The sequence below is a fragment of the Lissotriton vulgaris genome, chromosome 11 (genome assembly GCF_964263255.1).
Source record: "Lissotriton vulgaris chromosome 11, aLisVul1.2, whole genome shotgun sequence".
In the NCBI taxonomy this organism is placed as follows: Eukaryota; Metazoa; Chordata; class Amphibia; order Caudata; family Salamandridae; genus Lissotriton; species Lissotriton vulgaris.
In genome coordinates this window covers 864,802,582-864,822,366 of record NC_141699.1, presented here as the reverse complement: position 1 = coordinate 864,822,366, position 19,785 = coordinate 864,802,582, and the positions used below count along the sequence as shown (strand labels likewise).

Genomic DNA, 19,785 nt, shown 5'->3' with positions numbered 1-19,785 from the left:
TTGTACTCATTTTAAATAAACAGCACAATGTACCGTGTTTTGTTATGGAAGCAATTCTTGCAGTTAAGGCTGAACAGGAGTAATCAGTGACCGGTATTGGTAGGAAGACTTCTTAAAGTCATTACGTTTTTTCTGTATAGCAAATGAGTGCCTTTTTGATTTCCTGATGCACTTTTGTCTAGTGTAGACAAAACACTGCCTGCCTATGTTGTACCTTGTTGTGGCATTGCTGGTTATGCCACAGTTTCGGCCGACATCGCCACTCTTCGTTCCATTAATTTCTAGGCCTCCACATTATCTAGATTAACAGTTTTCCCCTCCCCTCACCCATAAAACTGTACTGTGAGTGGAGGAACTGTCGTCTGGCATGCATCTTTCCAAGTTATTACCTTGTTGGGATCTCCACCTGTTACTCCTACAAAGGGGCCGCTCTTTAAGAAGCTGTGTGTAGCGATGATGGCAGTACATCCATATACAGTTTTAAGTAGGGAGCCTTCTTGGGCTCCAACAAATTGTTTTTGAAGAAATAATTCCTTGGGGCACCATTCCATGACTTACTCATAGTTGCAGAACATTATTGCCTTCTATTTACTTTTCGATGCTGTTTGTGTCCCACTTACGAACCTCTCCTGAAGTTGGCATTAGTAGATGGTGGAAGCAGTAATTTGATAATAACATGATAACTCCACTCTGTTCATAGAAACGTATTCCCTTATTTGGTGGCGGCAATCCTTACCAAGCTTTAGATGGTGGTTTTCTTACACATGTGGGCTCTTGGGATATTAATGCTAGGAGTGCAGCTATTAATATTATGCTCGAATAAGCTATTCGTTTCAGTCCAGGTATTAAGATGTTATCTTTCACAACAAACTTTGAATCTGAAGGCACTTTGTGATTTGGAGAATTCGTTACTAGTAGGTAGCTGGTGCTATCCTTTGCTCAAAAAGAAAGTATATGAACAACTCTTGAAAACCGAATTGGCAGGATTTCTATGAAAAGAGGGTGATCACTGCCACTGATGACACTTATTTCGTCTGCACGGATGGTCATCCTGTGTCACACTTCAGATGAGTCTTGAAGCAGTTGCCAAGCATATTGGTTGTATCGCTCTCAAACGTAATGTGGTGGAAGATTGAAGTGCTGAGTGTTGGTGGCTTTTATAGTCCTTGATCTGAATTCTGGTGCTCAAAATTCCAGGGATTCATGCCCACTCCTGAGTCAGCAGTCAGTATCTTTTTTTTATTACAGTCACCTATTTCATTTGGCTGAAAATCCTCTCAAAATGTTCTACTATTCTTGGCAATATATCATCATCATCAGCAAGACTTTATTTCGGCCTATACGGCCATAAAAGTACAATAAAAATACAATACTGTACAATCATAAGCAAAAAACGAATAACAATTGTTCTACATAGAGCCCCAAATAGCACATTGAAGATGAGAATTGAATACATGTTGGAAGACTTAATCATCTCATCCTCTCGCCAATCACAATAAATCGAAAATCAATACCTTTGGATTCAAGAACCATAAATAGCTTATGCAATATACAAACAGTAAAACACCATTTCATTGAGCGAAATATATAATACAATAGAATGGATGTGTTATGCAGAGAGCAAACATCACTAAACTATTGCCGAGTTGTATTCCTATGATTGTGATATGCTCGGACAGCATAAATACATATGCATTATTAATAACGACAAAATCGCTTAAATACACAGGCCTTTCCAGTGATCCTAAGTTGTTCTACTATTTCTCATGCCTGTCTTGAATGTAGGAGGGCAGCCAATGAGTATTTATCTTCATAAAGTGCATGCGCTTACTTCAGCAACATCTTAAATTTAGCTAAGATCCTAGTCCTCCCTCTTTAAAGTGCATGTGCAAAACCAGTGCAAGGGTCAATAAAACTGCCCAGAACCTGCATTTTTACTGCGGTCATGAAGGCCCTCATTAGCAACGTTCAATGGTAACCAGAATATAAAAATGTACATAGAACAATTTATACAACACATAAGAGTTAAAAGGAATAATTATTTATCTCAATAAAGTGCATGTGCTTACTTCGGACCCATCTTGAATTTTGCTTGGGTCCTAATCCTCACTCTTCAAAGTGCGTATGCAAGACCTATACAGTGCAAGGGCTGTTAAAATTGCCCTGGACCATCATTTTTAATGCAGCCCTCATCTAGCAGCATTCAATGGCAACCAGAGTATAAAAGTGTACATAGGACAATTTATGCATCTCATAAAAGTTAAAAGGAATCTTTAAAAAAGTCTTCAGATGAATTCATGAGGTTAGGAATACAGAAAAACTGAGCCCTATTTACATAAAATGTAGTAGTAGACCTGCCCCGCCTATGGGTTCTTCTTTAAAATAGCCCTAAGGGTGCCCCACATAGAGAATAAAAAACGTGATACAGAGAACACAATGGGTAGATGGGTATCGTACTTCAATATCCTATATACCTCACAACAATGCCTAGACCCCAAATTCCTGCGTATCGGAAGCAGCCATCGACTCCTTACCCTCTTGTAGCCTTGACAGAAGAATAACACGCACATTTCCGTTTCTTCTGCGTGATTGCAGGCAGGGCAACGCAAGTTGGTATAACCCGCCTAATTATTCGTAAAGGAGCGCAACAGAAGCGCCCCATGTCTAAATTGCAAATATAGTTTCTTGGCCTGGAGCGGCTGCATATCATTTAGGACAGCTTCTAGACTATAATGGTTTTTATTTCCAAGAATCCTAAGGTCAGACGGCCAGCTGTGGCCCTCCTATATAACTACAAAAGGGGGTGGTAATGGACGGAGCATCTGCACCAATCAAACACTCACACCCAGTCAAAAGATCTGGGTTTAATCCATCACCGTTCTTTAGCCCACTCTGCCATCCCAGTTCAGACATGGCTATATGCAAATCAGACTGACCCTGTGCCTCATGGGAACAGTCCAGCCCGAACTGCCAAGCCATGCCTTCCCTGGACCGGAAACAAGCTACCGAGGACCGGTTTCTGGCATTCCAGCCGTCTTCAGCCTGGCTTGCTTGAATCCAGTGGCAAAGTGAGCAAGGGACTCACGTCTGAGCATACCCTGCCACACTTATGGCGGCCAAAAGCGGTACAAAAGGGGGTGGTAATGGACGGAGCATCTGCACCAATCAAACACTCACACCCAGTCAAAAGATCTGGGTTTAATCCATCACCGTTCTTTAGCCCACAGTTGGCAGTTCGGGCTGGACTGTTCCCATGAGGCACAGGGTCAGACTGATTTGCTTATAGCCATGTCTGAACTGGGGTGGCAGAGTGGGCTAAAGAACGGTGATGGATTAAACCCAGATCTTTTGACTGGGTGTGAGTGTTGGATTGATTCAGATGCTCGGTCCATCACCACCCCCTTTTGTACCGCTTTTGGCCGCCATAAGTGTGGCAGGGTATGCTCAGACGTGAGTCCCTTGCTCACTTTGCCACTGGATTCAAGCAAGCTGGGCTGAAGACGGCTGGAATGCCAAAATCCGGTCCTCTGAAGCTTTTTTCCGGTCCAGAGAAGACATGGCTTGGCAGTTCGGGCTGGACTGTTCCCATGAGGCACAGGGTCAGACTGATTTGCATATAGCCATGTCTGAACTGGGGTGGCAGAGTGGGCTAAAGAACGGTGATGGATTAAACCCAGATCTTTTTACTGGGTGTTAGTGTTTGATTGATTCAGATGCTCCGTCCATCACCACCCCCTTTTGTACCGCTTTTGGCCGCCATAAGTGTGGCAGGGTATGCTCAGACGTGAGTCCCTTGCTCACTTTGCCACTGGATTCAAGCAAGCCGGGCTGAAGACGGCTGGAATGCCAGAAACCGGTCCTCGGAAGCTTGTTTCCGGTCCAGGGAAGACATGGCTTGGCAGTTCGGGCTGGACTGTTCCCATGAGGCACAGGGTCAGACTGATTTGCATATGGCCATGTCTGAACTGGGGTGGCAGAGTGGGCTAAAGAACAGTGATGGATTAAACCCATATCAGTTGACTGGGGGTGAGTGCTTGTATTGTCAACGCTCCGTCCATCATTCCCTTTGGTTTTTCTCCTTTATAACTAGGCAAGTTTTAGTTCTCTAGAGCTCTCAATCAAGACCTTCCTTGGTATCACCATGCAAGATTATTCAATCTGATCCCATAGGTCCCCCCTACCCATGGCCACACAGATATTTCTAATGTGCGCCAACCAAGGTAATTTGTCCACTTCATGTAGGCTCAGGACTTCTCTGAACTCATCCCTGTATGCAACTAATTTGGGAGTGCTCCACAGACATCGCCAAAATAAAAGGTGTCTTAGAGCGGCTTCGTCTGCAATAGTTCTGATCCCGAAATCCATGCAGAGAGGTGTTAGAGGGGTGCTGGAGGGAAGACCCAGTAATTGGCTGGAATAGGAGTTCTATGAAGTCACTAACGAGCCAGAAGGGTGGTGACCCCCTTTTTCGGCACCATACAGGGCAGTATCCCTTGCTTGGATTTGATACATTTCCACTGCTGGTCCAACAAATTTATGGGTACAGCCCCCATAGACCTTAATCAGGCCCCCGTTGTCTGGGCCAACTTTAGGCTTATGTTTTTTAATTTGCGCCCCCCCCAGTCCATATTTTCCGTAATTGTTATCCCAATGTACTCCAAAATAGATACCCTCTCTAGTACTCTTCCATCTAACCAGGGGTTCGACTTAGTGCTTTTGTTTGTATTAAATACTATATACTTTGTTTTCTGGCGATTTACCTCCAGACCCCGGTTTCTGCAGAAGTCACTAAAAATATCAAGAGCCCTCTGGATTCTCATAGGTGATTTTGAGAGCAAGAGAGTATCTTCTGCGAACATCATAGCTGGTATTTTTCTGTTCTCTATCCTGTTGGCATCAATGTCCTTGCCAGCTATCAATGTCTCAACAAGGCCATTGATAAAAAGGCAAAAAAGAGTTGGAGCTAGGACACAGCCGTGACGAACTCCTCTTTCTACCGTTACGGTGATGTAAGTTCCCCATTTTTGCCATACCTAATTTAGGCATAATTGCCCATATGTAAACGTTTCAACTGGTGGGAGAGGTACGCTAATACTCCTATGGCCATCAATATTGTCCAAAGTTTATACCTCAGCACCAGATCGAAGGCCGATTTTAGGTCCACAAATAGTAGATAGAGGCTGCCACCCTCTATACACACTTATTTCCAATATAATAGTTGTAGCCCAAACACTGGCTCAGTTGTAGAAATCTTAGCTCTAATCCTGGCTTGGAGGGGACTGAGAAAATTGAGCTCATCCATCCAGCTCTGAAGGCGCCCCAAAAGTACACTAATAAGGCTAATGAGGCGGTAGTTCACAGGTAAAAGTGGTGAACCTTTTGTGAAGATTGGTATAATTTCACCCCGTCCAGGTGGTAGGAATAGCCATGCCCTGCAAGATAGCATTAAACAAAGACCACAAGTAAGGGGCTCAGATTGTTGGCTATGATCGGAAGAGGTCCCCAGAGATTTTATCTAACCCTGGTCCCTTGGAGGTGGTTATTCTACTCAGTGCCTCAGTTATCTCTCTAAGTGAAACAGGAGGACTGTCTAGGGAGGTTAGGTCAAGGGGATTCGATGTAATAACCTCTGACCCATCCTCATCCACCGCCCTTGAGTATAGAGCTTCAAAATGTGTCTTCCATACATCTTCTCCAATATTAGGTTCTATGGCTGATTTGCCATCTTGGGAACCTGAATTGACCACCTTCCAAAAAGACCTCATATCGTGATTATTTAAGGCACTTCTAAGGGTGTCCCGTTTTTGGCTCTCCCAACTACCCTGTGCCAAGTCTTGGTGGTTATTGGAGATTTCAGGGAGGGAAACAGGGCTGCCCTCATATTAAATGAACTGATTCGCCACCATAAGAAATGGGATGACTAGGTGATATAGAGAAGCCATCTTTTTTTGTGAATTAGAAAAGTCCCCCCAGAGAACTCTCCTCCAACAATTAGACAAGATTAATCTAGAGTCAAATGGTGGTAAAAATCAGTAACATGCTTAGCACATAGCAAGATTACCTCTAAAATGAGCGCATTATGGTCACTACCATGACGGGGCATGATTTTAAAGTCTAATACCCTATACCAGGATTTTGTGTCTACCAGAATGTAATCTAGGTTAGAGCCATGCCCTAGTCTGTTAAAGGTGGAATTCCCCGGGGGGGGGGGGAGTTGTGCGACCATGAACGCTCTTATTGAGAGGTTCAAGCTAAGAGTGTGCATCTGTAACACCAGTGGAGTCCATGCCTGTGTTAGAGGAATGTTGGACTCTAGGATAGCCCAATATAAATCCTCAGCAATAGGGTTGCCAGTAGTACGTCCATTCAATGGTTCAAACGGGCAATTGAAATCCCCACCCATGATTACCCAAACTTTTTCAGGGATTGAGGGGAGGAAAGCGGACAATTGAGCAAAAGTCGTTGACTCATGTCCATGCCCTACCGGCCGTGAGTGAACATTAATCAGGGCAATTTTTACCTTTGTAGAAAATGTCAAGTAGATGCAGAGGATGCCGTGAGAAGAGGTCTCTATCTGCTTCACATCACAACCTAAATGGGCTGCAACCCAAATACACAAACCCCCGGAAGGCCTTCCCCTACCCCCATGGGTAGCTATCATGCTAAACGAAGCATAGCCCAACCTATGTGTATCCAGCCACGCCCATGTTTGCTGGAACATGCTGATCTTCATTTTGTTAAATAAAGAGTGCCCATTCTGGGTTATCTAATTAAGAAGAGAGACTTGCTCTATTCCAGAAAAGAAATTGCAACCTTTTTGGGCCCTTACAATTGGCTGGTCTAAGCAGCTGACCCTGATGAGGTTGGCTAATCTCATCCAGCCCCTCCAACCTTGGTCCATTGCTAGTATCAGAGTGACCTACTAAAATGGGTAGGGGATTTTATACTACCCCTTGTTGGCAATTAGTAACCAGCGAGTCCTGGGACAATAGGTCAGGTGATGGTGAGCTAAAGTGAACCTTCTTTTGGGCCTACTCATGGCTCCTCTCCGTCCACTCTCATAAAACATTGGCTGGTCCCCCTTTTGGATCAGCAACCCTCTCTGAAGTGCAACTTAACCCAGGCGATTTGCCCCCCCCCCCCCTCTCCCCCCCTCCTCCCCCCGGTCTGTCCCGGTCTCACTGGAGTCTCAATCCACCACATGTTCTACTAGACGCTTCATACGTTTGGATCCCACAGTTACAGCTGGTTTAGGTTTCCCTGTTCTAGCATGTGTACCCTCCGGATGTAAATCGGCACTGGGAACTTAACAGCTCGTTGCACATGTCCTTGGGTGAGGTGTTGACTAGTCCGGGGCCAAAGTTAATGGTGAACTTTGGACATCATTGCTAAAGAGGGGTGTAGCTATATCTGGAGTTAGTGACAGGCGCCTTTCAGTCAGTTCAATTTCTGTGGCCACCACACCTATTGCTCTCTGGACCATCCTGTTGATAGAAGTTGGTTAAAAGGGCGTTGTAATTACAGTTTGCGGGGGTTGACATTGTTTTTTCCCATATTTGCAAATGGCATGTGGCATGTGGCATGTAAGTATAAACAGGGCATTCTTGTTAGCTTGTTGTCACAGTCAAATCCCTCAATAAACTCTGATTAAGATGTTTGAAAGAGTGGTATAACCAAGATGTTCACAATTGCCAAAGGACACAAGCTGCCTCGAGGTACTTAAACAGCAGAGCGGGGCAGAAAGATATTAAGTCACTGACCTTAGGCTCTTATTTGTGTTAAGCATCAGAGTCCTGATCACCAAAAACTGCCCACAGAGGGGTGGCCCAGCCCAGCCTCCTCTGGTTGCTGATGCGCGCAGATGGGCCCGGGCTTGGCCCAGGCGTGGCGCGGGCACGCCTGCGCGCGTCCAGCACTGCGGGAAGCCCCAGCCGCTTTTATGCGCCTCTGGGCGCGGTGGTCTGACAAAGCGCCTCCTGGGGCTTGAAGTCCACACCGGCATGTCAGCATGGCAGGATTGGCAGGAATATGCCGTGAATAACGGGCTCCCACGCTGTGGGAAGCTCCACCTGCTCTTATGCGCCTCCAATATAGTCATTTATTCTATTGTGCCGTCCAACCTAGACCATGGAAATGTCTTGTACTCTGCCTTCTCAAGCATACCCAGGCAAAAATTGCAGGCAAAAGCGAGTGTGGCAGCCCTCATCCCTTCCTTTTTTTGGGAAGCCCCTTTGATGTAGCTTTTCGTTGTTTCTCTTGCTTTGTAATAGCTCTTCATCTCATCTTAGTCTGATAGTGTCTGGATACCCATATTGGTTATTGGTGCGCTCTGGTAATCAAAACATATTAGTATCCATTTTTTGAACTAAACCAAACGCTTTAAGGCATAGACAGTGGATGAATGACAGCAGACCAAATAAAATAGAGTTACAGAAGGAGTAGTGTAGCTCTACTGAAGAACCAACCCAATGACACTGATGAAGAAGGGCAAGGAGGGGATGGAAGAGAAGGAGACTAAATGGGATCACTTTTACTACCCCAGCACAAGAAGCATTGGGCATTTGTATAACACATCCACGAAACAAACATGAACAGGACATGAACTACTGAGACATCTCTCACTAAGGCACGCCTAGGGGGAGGGAGGGATGGAGGCAGGGATGGGTGTTGGGTTGTTTTGTTGTTTGCAAGCTTAGAAGATATGATTCAGTTTGAAATGGCTCGCAACTCTGGATAATAATAGTGAAGTAAGTGGTACATCTAAAATTCAAAGATTAAGAGATGTAGCAGCTTAATGACACACTGATATACTTATGCCATATATGCTGGTTATATGTCTGACGAATGGTACAAATAGCCTGTAAGCCATGGAATCGTGGCAGCCTTGTACCAATATATTGTAGGAACTGAAATGTATGAGGCTATACAAGAAATGCTTAGTAAAATGTATTTTTAAAAAATAGGAGTAGTGTGGGAGCTTCAGGAATCACTTGGCCATTGGAATAGGAATAATGTGGTTCCTCCCAAAAGCTCCAGGTCCTACAGCTGGATCTGCACACACACGTACAAAGCCCCTGGCAGCTTCAGTGGAAGATTCGTGCACAGGTACCTCCAACGCAACACGCCCAATAATAAGGGCTTGCTTTCTAAGGCCCAAGTGCTCCAAAAGTTTGATCTGGACGAGCAGCATTAATGAGATGAAGTTGAAGAAAGCCTATTGCACCAGCTCATATAGTCAGTTAATAGGGACATTTAAAAAAAGTGAACAATCTTCCATCAGCTCTGAGCTAAAGAATTAACACAGAGACAGATAACTAGCTTTGAACTAGCACAGTGGAACGTTGTGTAATAGCACTCGTAGCTCTGAGTAGCATGTCAGCACTCGTTCCCAAGATTAAGAAATAAAAGTAAGTGCATCTTAAAGTGCTTTTTTAAAAACGGGTACGGATCGCAAACGATGCAGACTAATCCTTTCCTTCCTTTCTTTTTCTCTTCTTCCTCCCATGTATATGTTATGCTCCATGTAAATATCTTTTTTCAATAAAAAATTACTGAAATAAAAAAATTTAAAAAAATAAAAAGTGAAAATATGTTGTTCTCTGTGCATTTGTGCCTGTTTTAGTAATGGCACATAGTCACTGATCTGTAATTCACAGTCTTGGAACTTCTAGAAACAAACTCTCTCACACCTTTCTGTCTGTCATCAGGGATCATTTTTCTGAACAGTGTGTCCTTATCCGTGTACCTTCACAAAAGAGCCACACACTCATCCAGTAGATGAGCACATCTTCTGCTCAACAGACTTCTCTTGTGCTTTATTTAAAAGTGTGGACTTCCACATTCAGTACTCTCAGACTTTCGCATAATGGCCGCCACACAGTTGGATTCCTGTACAGAAGTGCAGTCGCGTCTGTCTGGAATGGATAGTGTAGTCAGACTCTACCTCTAGACAGACGGTGCTGGGGCAGTGGGTAACTGACATCTGGCCAAGCTAAGACATGCTGCCTCCAGCCAAGATCTTTTGAACACCATTTTTGTAGGTTTGTTCCTTCACCTTCTGTTTGCCGATTGTTCAACATGATCTAAAGACGTTTAAATCTGCATCAAACACGCATTGCTAACGTTCTGATAAAAGACCATAGAAAGTATCTGTAGTCTGAACTATGAATAGGGAACTAATAAGGAATTGTTACTGCGATAAAGCCTGAGTACTTTCAACTTGTCATGTAGTACTTTAAAAAGTTGTCGTAAATATTAAGAACCTACTGTTGATGGTTCTTTTTTTAGTACTCTCCAAAGTGTAAAGTTTGCTATACAGTTATGCCTTTTTCTGTTATTACTATTCACATTTAGCTATAGCTGTGTATGGCTTGACCATTTTTTCAATGAATTCCAATGGAATATTAAAAAGACTTATACAATAAAATAAGTGATTGGGTATGTTTTGTAACGTCTAGATATGATATATTCTCAATGGCAAGACACCATAACAAACTGCCAAAAACCTGGATGAGGGAGAAGAATCCAATTATTTAGAATAAGTGAAGAGAGACCATGGAACTAGAATGGTTAGGTGCTCCCATGAATGAGAAATTGCGTTGTCAATATTTTACGTGTAAAGTTTATCCATTCAGGCGTCTCAGTGGGGCTGTTCTTTTAGCCCCTATTAATTCAGTTGCAAGCCCCGTTCTTAACTCTTGCTTCTTTTGTCTTCTTAGGGTAACACAAAAATCAACACCTTTAACTGGTCCAAGATCAGAAAGTTGAGCTTCAAGAGGAGACGATTTCTCATCAAGCTGCATCCTGAAGTCCATGTGAGTGTTTATAGGGACAAGCAATGCATTTTCTGAACCTGAGACAGCGAATAAAAAGAGAAGCCATGAGCGAAAAACACCCTCACTGCGTGTATTGAAAAAGATACGCAAACATGCTTAGATCATTTAACATCTACATGTCCCCATTGGAGGAGGTTGTTATCCCGTTCGGAGTGAGCATCGTCAGCTATGCCGACGACACTCAGTTAGTGGTGTCCCTTTCTCATCCGAAACAACAACCAGGATGGATGAATAGATCGTCTCTGAAACTCAACGGCTCAAAGACTGACACTCTCCTCCTTGGCCAGAAGGGACCCACTTCACTTCATAACATCTGGCCACCCTGTTTAGGCCCGATCCCAGATCCGAAACCAGAGGTAAAAAGCCTGGGTGTCTGGCTCAATAAGGAATTATCTTTTGCAACACAGGCAAAAAAGGTAGCCGGTACGTGTTTTGGACTGCTCAGGTCAATTCGAAAGATCCTGCCCCTACTCCCCCACAACTCTCAAAAACTGCTGATCCAAGGACTGATTCTTTCTAGGCTCGACTTTAGTAATTCCATCTACTTAGGGGACCCAGAGGCAACCCTGAATAAACTACAAAGGGTCCAAAATGCAGCTGCCCGGATCCTTACTAACACCCCGGCCAGAGCCTCAGCCAAACCAGCGCTGAAGTGTCTCCATTGGCTTCCGGTTAGAGAACGTGTGATGTTCAAGGCCCTCTGCCTAGCACACAGATTGCTCCAAAACAATGGTCCCCCAAGCCTAAAAAGATTTATCAAACCATACAAAGCCCCTAGATCCCTCCGCTCCGACCAGGAACACCTCATTGTCACCCCCAGAATTAAGAAGGCCCGAACAGGAGGAAGACGTTTCTCGGTTCACACCGCACGTCTCTGGAACGCCTTACTGCACTACCTGAGAACCAAATCCAACTACCTACGGTTCAGGAAGCAATTGAAAACCCACCTCTTCCCTTAAACTGTCTCTCCCCTTCCCTTGCTGACTCCTAGTTGTACTGATTTTAGCGCTGGGATACTTACGGGTGACTACGCGCTCTATAAAATTAAATAATAATAATAATAATAACATGCTTCAAGATGAGCATACATGATTAACCCTGTACAGACACTGCACTCAAGTATACAAAAACAATGTTCAAAGATTTGTACCTATTCATGAGCAGTAGCAGCACAGGCACATGTATCGACTGCAGATTCCTGGCATTGGCGGCTGCTGCCACTAAAACTTGGTGGGGCAGAGCGGAGGGGAATAATAAAAAAAATAAAAGAACTTACCTGCCTCTGCCGCTCTGCCGAAACGCTGCCTCGAAGCTCTTCTGCCCCTGCCGACTCGGTGTTCCTCTGCTCCCCTACCCACCCAATCCAGACACTGCTCTCATGTTATTACCCAGAATGTGTTGTGCAATAAAAAAAAGCTTGTCAAGAAAAACAGCCAATGATAAGCAGTAGGTAGACCCAAAGCCAACTCTAATTTGTGTTTTTAGGGGAGACCCAAAATGTGCAGTGTAATGTTACTTTTTCAAAATCAATTCAGAAATAGGTAATCCGAAAAAAAAAACAGTTGGAACTGCAGCCACCATATAAAAGGAATGAGGTCCTCTTAAAATCTTGTTTTGTGATGGAACACCTTTCTGTACATTCCTCACCTTGAGAATACTCCTTCCAAGCTTCAGACTGGTCTGGAAATCTCTTTCCCCAGTAATGAGGCCACATGGCCTCAGTTTCCGGATGTGACATTACCTGAGTTTATTAGGTACCAAGTGGTACACTCGCATTATCTCCTGTTTCTTCGTATCCCAGCAATGTGGCCTGAAACTATGTGTTTTTGTGTCCCATAGAGGAATTCCTCAGCCTACAACAGTGACTATGCCAAATGTCTCCACTAAAGGCCTCATGCTTCAAGCTTGGTAGAAGGTGCTGCAAGAAGATGTCTCTTACAAACCCACATCATTCTTTTATACGGTGTTTGTAGTCTCGACATAACTCAGTGTTTCGCAACTTATGCAGCTCAATGCTCCGGACGACCATCAGGGAATGGGGAGCTAAGCTGTTTCTGATTAAGTCCCCAGGGAGACCCATAGGTAGTCTCATACTCCAAGAGGTAATGTCCAAGGAATGTTCACCTAAGAGATTTTCCTGCAAAAAGCCCCATGACAAGGAGAAGCCTACTTCAGTACGGTTCGGAGTCTCTACGCAGTTTCCCAATGCTGGACGGTTCGGAGTCTCTACGCAGTTTCCCAATGCTGGACTCTTCCTCCTCATCATCCCTATCACCAAGATAAGCTGGGAGTTCCTTATAGGGGCAAGGGTGATTTCTTGCATGATTCACATGCTTGAATATTTCCCGTCGTTGAAGTGGGAGCTCCACGGTATATAAAATAGCACTAAAACCAATAATATATGTATATAAAAACATAATTACATACATTCCAAAACCATAAATACATATAAGTACCAAGGTTCGCATTAACACATAGGAATACATTTGAAGAAAAAGAACACTTTATAGCATATCCATGTCATTATGTTAGTCCAAAATACAGCCAATCAGGCGCAAGCATCCCTCTAGAACCTTCTCCTCAGAGGCTCAGGCCCTCAGATTTTCTACCGCACGTCGTGTGAAGGGAGTCTCCCTGAGCTCTGCTCAGTTTTCAACTTCTTTCTGGATTTATACAGTTTTCTGGGATGTCTTCAAGTAAGAAGTCTTTGTTTCGACCATGTGCTTCTTGTGGGAAATTGCGGCTCTTCTCAGAGGACCCTCACAAGAAGTGTATTTACTGCCTCTATCCAGAGCATGAGGTAGGAAAATGTAAAATTTGCAAGACTTTCTCAACCAAAACCCTTAAGGACAGGGCAGAGCGTCTCCTCCTGTGGTTGTAGAGGTTGAAGGATAAAGATTCACCTCTTTCTGATGCAGAAAGCCTTGCGTCAGGTGGGTCTAGAGCCACTTCTAAATGTAGCAGTGTGCAGTATTTGCCATCTCCTTTCCTAAAGAAGAGGAAACTTCAACTCCAGAAGGCTCCTGCTGTGTCTCCACCTCCTCTCCTGCTATGCCTACACCCTCGAGATCTGACTCTCAGGCGTCCACGGCTCCTTCTACGCATTTTTCCATTAAAAATGTGCTAAATCGTCGACGGGAGTGTCGACGGTAGTTCCGACAACAAAATCTGCCATCTCCAGCTTTCTGACGACGACTGTGACAACGACTTGTGCCAGCGGTTTGTCGACGGCGGCTGCGTCGACGTGGTCAGTGTCGACGATGGTGTGTGTGAGCTTCAAATCTGTCTCGCCGACGATTCCAATCTACTCGTCAACGTCAAAAAAGGGAGTCTCGTTGTCATCAAAATCTTCGTTGACACTTGCTGTGAAGAGAGCCTCTTCGTCGGCAGGTGAACCTCGGCGACGGCTCCGTTGACGGCTGTTTCGGCGGCGGCTGCTCCGTTGACGGTGGCTCCGTCGACGGCTGTGGTCTTGCCGTCGACGGCTTCGTCGACGGTGGTGTTCCTGTCGACGGTGTTACTGTAGTCGAAGTCTACCTCTGCATCATTGCCTCTGGTGCCAATTTCTTCATCTGGTTCTGGGGCTTCTACTGTTGACCCTCTGCACCAACGTTGACATGTGCCTTTGGATCAGCTTCCGATTCCACGTCACTCTCAGCCTCCATCCCCTCTTTTTGCCACAGGTTCGGAGCATGACTCTGGTTCTGATGAGGAGGAAGATGATAAGTTCGGGCAGCTCGAAGCCCTTCGGAGCTGGTCATTAGGGGCCAGATGTAGGCGGCCTATTACCGGTCGGTAACGGCTGAAATCGGCCGTTACCGACAGGTAATAGACTTTTCCTATGTAGGGGGCATATTTACCGATTCGGTAAATAACGAATCAGTATTTACCGATTCAGTATTTACCGAATCATCATTTACCGATTCGGTAGTTACCGAATGGGTAAATGAAATGTAGGAAGCACTTCAAACAGTGCATCTGGGCTTAAAGGATTCGTTATTTACCACCAACTATTAGTTGGTGGTAAATAACGAATTCCTATGTAAATGCAAACATGTGCATTTACACCTGTGCTATGTGACAGACATACATGATCTTAGGGCATGTATGTGTGCCACATGTGCACACAAGCACTAATCAGGGGTGCGACAGGGTGTCAAAGTGCCACCCTGCCACCCTTGACTTTATCCCAATTTTACCGAATCGGTAATTACTGATTCGGTAATTGACATTCATTCCTATGGGCCTCCAGGCCCATAGGAATGAATGGCAAATACCGAATCAGTAATTACCGATTCGGTAAATACCGAATCTTAACGATTCGGTATTTTTTACCGAAAAGTTATCTACATAGCATTTACCAATTTGAAAATACAGAATCAGTAAAATTCGGAATTTTCGAGTCGGTAAATTTAAATTACCTACATCTAGCCCTAAATGTCAGGACTATGAGGATGATCAGGAAGATCCTTACTTCTATGAGGAGGAACCTTCTGCTCAGGTTCCCACAGCACAAATACCGCTCTCCCTCATTTCTAATCTCCAAAACATGTTAGAGGATTACAATAGACGATTTCCACTGTCTCACCAGGGGTCAACCTAGGGTGCCTGCAACTACAACTGCTCCTCCCTCTACTACACTGCCAGAGCCAACTGCGCTTTCTGCACCATCTACAACCTCTATGCAGGTCCATGCAACGGTTTATGAGGATGATGACGTTCTCCCAGATCGGGAAGATGGCGATGTTGATGATGATGATGGGAACATGTTAGATTAGGACGATTATCAGATCCAGACACCCTCTCCGCCACCTTCGGGTACAGGGGATACTCCTCTTGTGGATATGGCTATTTCACCAACTTATGGAACGAGCGGCGTTGCGCTTTAAGCTTCCTATGGTTCTGAAGAATGAGGACTGTTTTCTTTAGGATTTCAAGAGTCAACCTTTTAACACCTTGGCTGCTGTGGTTATTTTTCCCCTGTGCTGGAAAACTCTTGTTGCCATATATTCATGACGAGCTCAGCTCGTCATCAGCACACGACCACCGTGGCTGATGACGAGCTGAGCTCGTCATCAGCATCGAAGGGGTTAAACAAGTCCGCGCAGTGCCCATAGTTGACTTCATTTGGAACAAGGATGTCAAACTGATGCAGATGCCAAATTCTATTCTGGCGCTTCTTCCTCGTTTGGAGAAGAAATATAGGGCGCCCCAGGGTTCTCCAGATTGCCTGGTAGCGCAGCCTAAACCCGATTCCGTGATCACCCAGGCCGCACAGCGCAGTTTCAGAAATCAGTCTTCTCCAATTACCGCTTCTCCTGACCGTGAGGAGCGTAGTCTTGATGCCATTGGACGAACATTTTCCACTATGGCTTCTACCATCGTGAGGGCTGCAAATTCTCTGGCCATTCTGGGGCGCTACGACCGCCAGATGTGGTCGGATATGTCTTCTTTTATAGACCTCATTCCTGAGCCCTCCAGAGCTGAGGCTCTCAAGATTCTGCAGGAGGGAGAGAGAGCGTCATCAGAGATTATCGACTGCTCTGTGGACATTGCATGCACTGGTTTTTGCCAGCTTGCGGGGCAGCCGTTTTACGTTGCCAGGGCGGGCTTCGTTCCACCTCTTTTCGCCAGGAGGTCCAGGCGAAAATCCTCGACATGCCCTATGAGGGCGAATCGCTCTTTGGCTAGCATGTGGACGCCGCGCTTCAAACCATAAAAAAGGACACCGAGACGGCTCGTGCCCTAGGCACTTTGCAGTTTCACAAGCATCCTTTTTGTGGTGCGCGCGGACCCGGCACCTCTTCTTCTTTTCACGGCGGATCCAACCAGTACCACTCGTACAGCCAAGGAAATCAGAAGTATTCCTCCCAGTCACAGCAGTCCTATCGGCAACAGTCTACCAGGTCTTACAGAGGAAAGTCTTCCTACAGAGGCTCCGCTTCTAAGAAGCAATGAATTGCCTTCCCCGCTTAAAGTTGGAGGTCGAATCTCCCTTTTCTTTCCAATTGGTCTTCAAACACCTCGGACCGTTAGGTGCTGGACATTGTCTCAAAAGGTTATGCTTTGTAGTTTGTCAAGTTCCAAACTCTCCTCCAACTGGTCCACCCCCGGCTCACCTCAAGGAGCTCTTTCAACAGATTCGACTCATGATTCAGAAGGGTGCCATAGAAGTGGTTCCCAAGTTTCAGAAGGGGATGGGATTCTATTCCCTCATTTTCCGGTGGTGGCATATCTACGTTTGAAGGGCGTTCAAATCTTTCCCTACATGGACGACTGTCTCATCAAGTCGCAATCTCGCCATCAGGCGTCTTTAGACTCTCAATTCTGTCAGACTCTATTCCACTCCCTCGGTCTCTCCATCAACACCGAGAAGTCTCAGGTCGATCCAGCTCCCTGCAGGACCTTTCTAGGCGCCACTCTGAATACTTAGCTGGCGAAGGCATTCATGTCTCACTAGCGTCAGCTGCGGATTCTACGCCTAGTGGCTCTCATCTGTTCTAAAGGGTCCGTTACAGTTCATGTATTAAAGTCCTTTCTTGGGATGACGTCCTCCTGCATCTCCCTTATCCCAAATTGCAGGCTCAAGAGTCGCCCAATTTAGGAGGAACTGGACAAACAGTGGCGTCCGGTCACCAGCTCTTTCATCGATCTGGTCCTGGTGACCGCTCGGATGAGGTCCGCTCTCCAATGGTGAGCTCAACAGTCAAACATCGCTGCCGGTACTTCTTTCCTAACCATCGCTCTGGAGCTTGTCCTTCCACCGATGCCTCCCTGTTAGGCTGGGGCGCACATCTTCAGGGACTATCCATAAAGGGCAAGTGGACCCTGTCTCAATGTTCCTGGCACATCAACAGACTTGAGCATATGGCCATTTTCCTGGCGCTCAAGTCTTTCCATCTTCTACTCCAGGGATAATCAGTGCTCATTCAAACTGACAATACCACCAGTATGCACTATGTAAACAAACACGGCGGCACCAAGTCACCGCTCCTTTCTCAGCTGGCACAGAGCATCTGGGAATGGGCACTCCGTCGCCAAATTACCCTGACAGCGATTCACCTACCAGGCATCTCCAACATCCTGGCGGACTCCTTCAGCAGGTCCGCGTCCTCGACCCACGAGTGAGAGTTGCATCAGTCGACTCTGGACTTCATCTTTTGGCTGTGGGGTCGCCCGAACATGGATCTTTTTGTGAGCCCTGTGAACCGGAAATGCCCATCTTATGCAAGCTGGCTTCCCCATCCAGGGTCATGCGGGAATGCCCTTTTGATGGACTGGTGCAATCTATTCACCTACGCTTTTCCGCATATTCCGCTGGTTCCTCAAGTGTTGTGGAAAATGCGGAGACAGCCATGCCACATTCTCCTGATCTCTCCCACATGGCCTTGACAAGCGTGGTTCTCGGAACTGCTGCTTCTCTCACAGTGCGAACCCATCCTCCTATGTCCTCGAGCGGATCTCCTCACAATAGACAATGGTCAGATCTGTCATCCAGATCCCTACTCTCTCAAATTATCGGCCTGGATCCTGAGCACCTTGAATTTGCCCACTTGAATATTTCGCCTGCATGTAGAGACGTTCTTGCCAATGCGAGAGCTCCGTCCACAGTTAAGACTTACAAGCTAAAGTGGAAAAGGTTCTGTCACTGGTGTGCATCTGCCAGCATCCATCTCGTGCACACCTCTCCTGCACTCCTCTCCTGCTCAGCTCCTGACGTTCTTTCTGCGGTTGGCTCAATCAGGACTTTCCCACTCCACTTTGAAGGTCTTCCTAGCGGCAATATCTCGTTTTCGGCAGGATGGGTCTTTCTCTCTCTCTACTCTTTCAGAGTCATTCAGCAGTTTTTCAAGGGGCTGTTCCGGATGTTCCCGCCCATTCAGCTTCCTCCTCCTACCTGGCATCTCAATGTTGTTTTGGCACAATTGATGAAGGCGCCTTTTGAGCCCATCCACAAAGTGGATTTGAAATTTTTGACCTGGAAGGGGGCCCTTCTTCTTGCCTTGACCTCCTCACGTCGCGTGAGTGACATCCACGCCTTTACCATTCAGCCTCCTTTCCTTCAATTCAAATCGGACTGTGTTACTTCGCACCAACCCGGCATTCATGCCTAAGGTGCCAACTGATTTTCACCTCAATGAACCAGTGTTCTTAAAGACTTCTTCGCTAATCCCCAATCTCCGGCGCAGCAACGTTTGCATTGATTGGAGGGTAAAAGATGCCTTAAATTCTACATCGACAGGACAGCGCCCTTTCGTAGGTCTGATCAACTGTTCGTTGCTTACGGACACATCCGCAGGGGGCGTTCTGTTACCAAGCCAACAATTGCACGTTGGATTTCCTCAGCAATTTCATTTTGTCATCAGAGGGCCGGCAAGCCTCTTCAATCTACAGTGAGAGCTTATTTCACCAGGGCGATGTTATCCTCTACTGCCCTGTTTGCTGGTGTGCCGATTCACCAAATATGTCGAGCAGCCACGTGGTCCAGCAGGCACACTTTCACAAAGCACTACTGCCTTGAGACGATCAACGAGGCTGATACAGCACTGGGCCAAGCGGTGCTTCGCAATCTTTTTTAATAAGGTGAGCCTCTTTCCTTCCCTCCCCCTGTATGGTTTCTACTATTATCTGTCTGGCAGCATTATGTCATTTCTTTGCATTTTCAGGCTAATGCACTCCTATTTTGTCTTGCAGCAAGCTATTCCTGCTCACTATTCTATTTAAGCATGTGAATCTATGAAAGACACCCCACTACTGGAGAAGAACAATTGTTACTTACCTGTAAACGGTGGTTCTCCAGTATTGGTATCTTTCATAGATTCACATGCAACCCACCCACCGCCCTCAGAGGCCTGCTTATCCTTCTAGACTCTTTTGTCACTCTTGTGCTACGAAAATCTGAGGGCCTGAGCGTCTGAGGAGAAGGTTCTAGAGGGGTGCTTGCGCCTGA

General features: G+C 45.8%; 1 protein-coding gene across 2 annotated transcripts in view; it reads left to right on the top strand.

Annotated features, from left to right (window-relative positions):
• FARP2 (FERM, ARH/RhoGEF and pleckstrin domain protein 2) overlaps positions 1-19,785 on the top strand; it is a 1,631,776-nt gene that overhangs the window by 738,445 nt on the left and 873,546 nt on the right. For both annotated transcript variants that reach the window (XR_015300958.1, XM_086944011.1), the window contains exon 9: positions 10,719-10,814. Coding sequence is in view for 1 of the 2 variants with exons in the window: in XM_086944011.1 (XP_086800137.1) it covers positions 10,719-10,814 (96 nt within the window). In the remaining variant the exon portion in view is untranslated. The remainder of the gene's footprint in view (positions 1-10,718; positions 10,815-19,785) is intronic.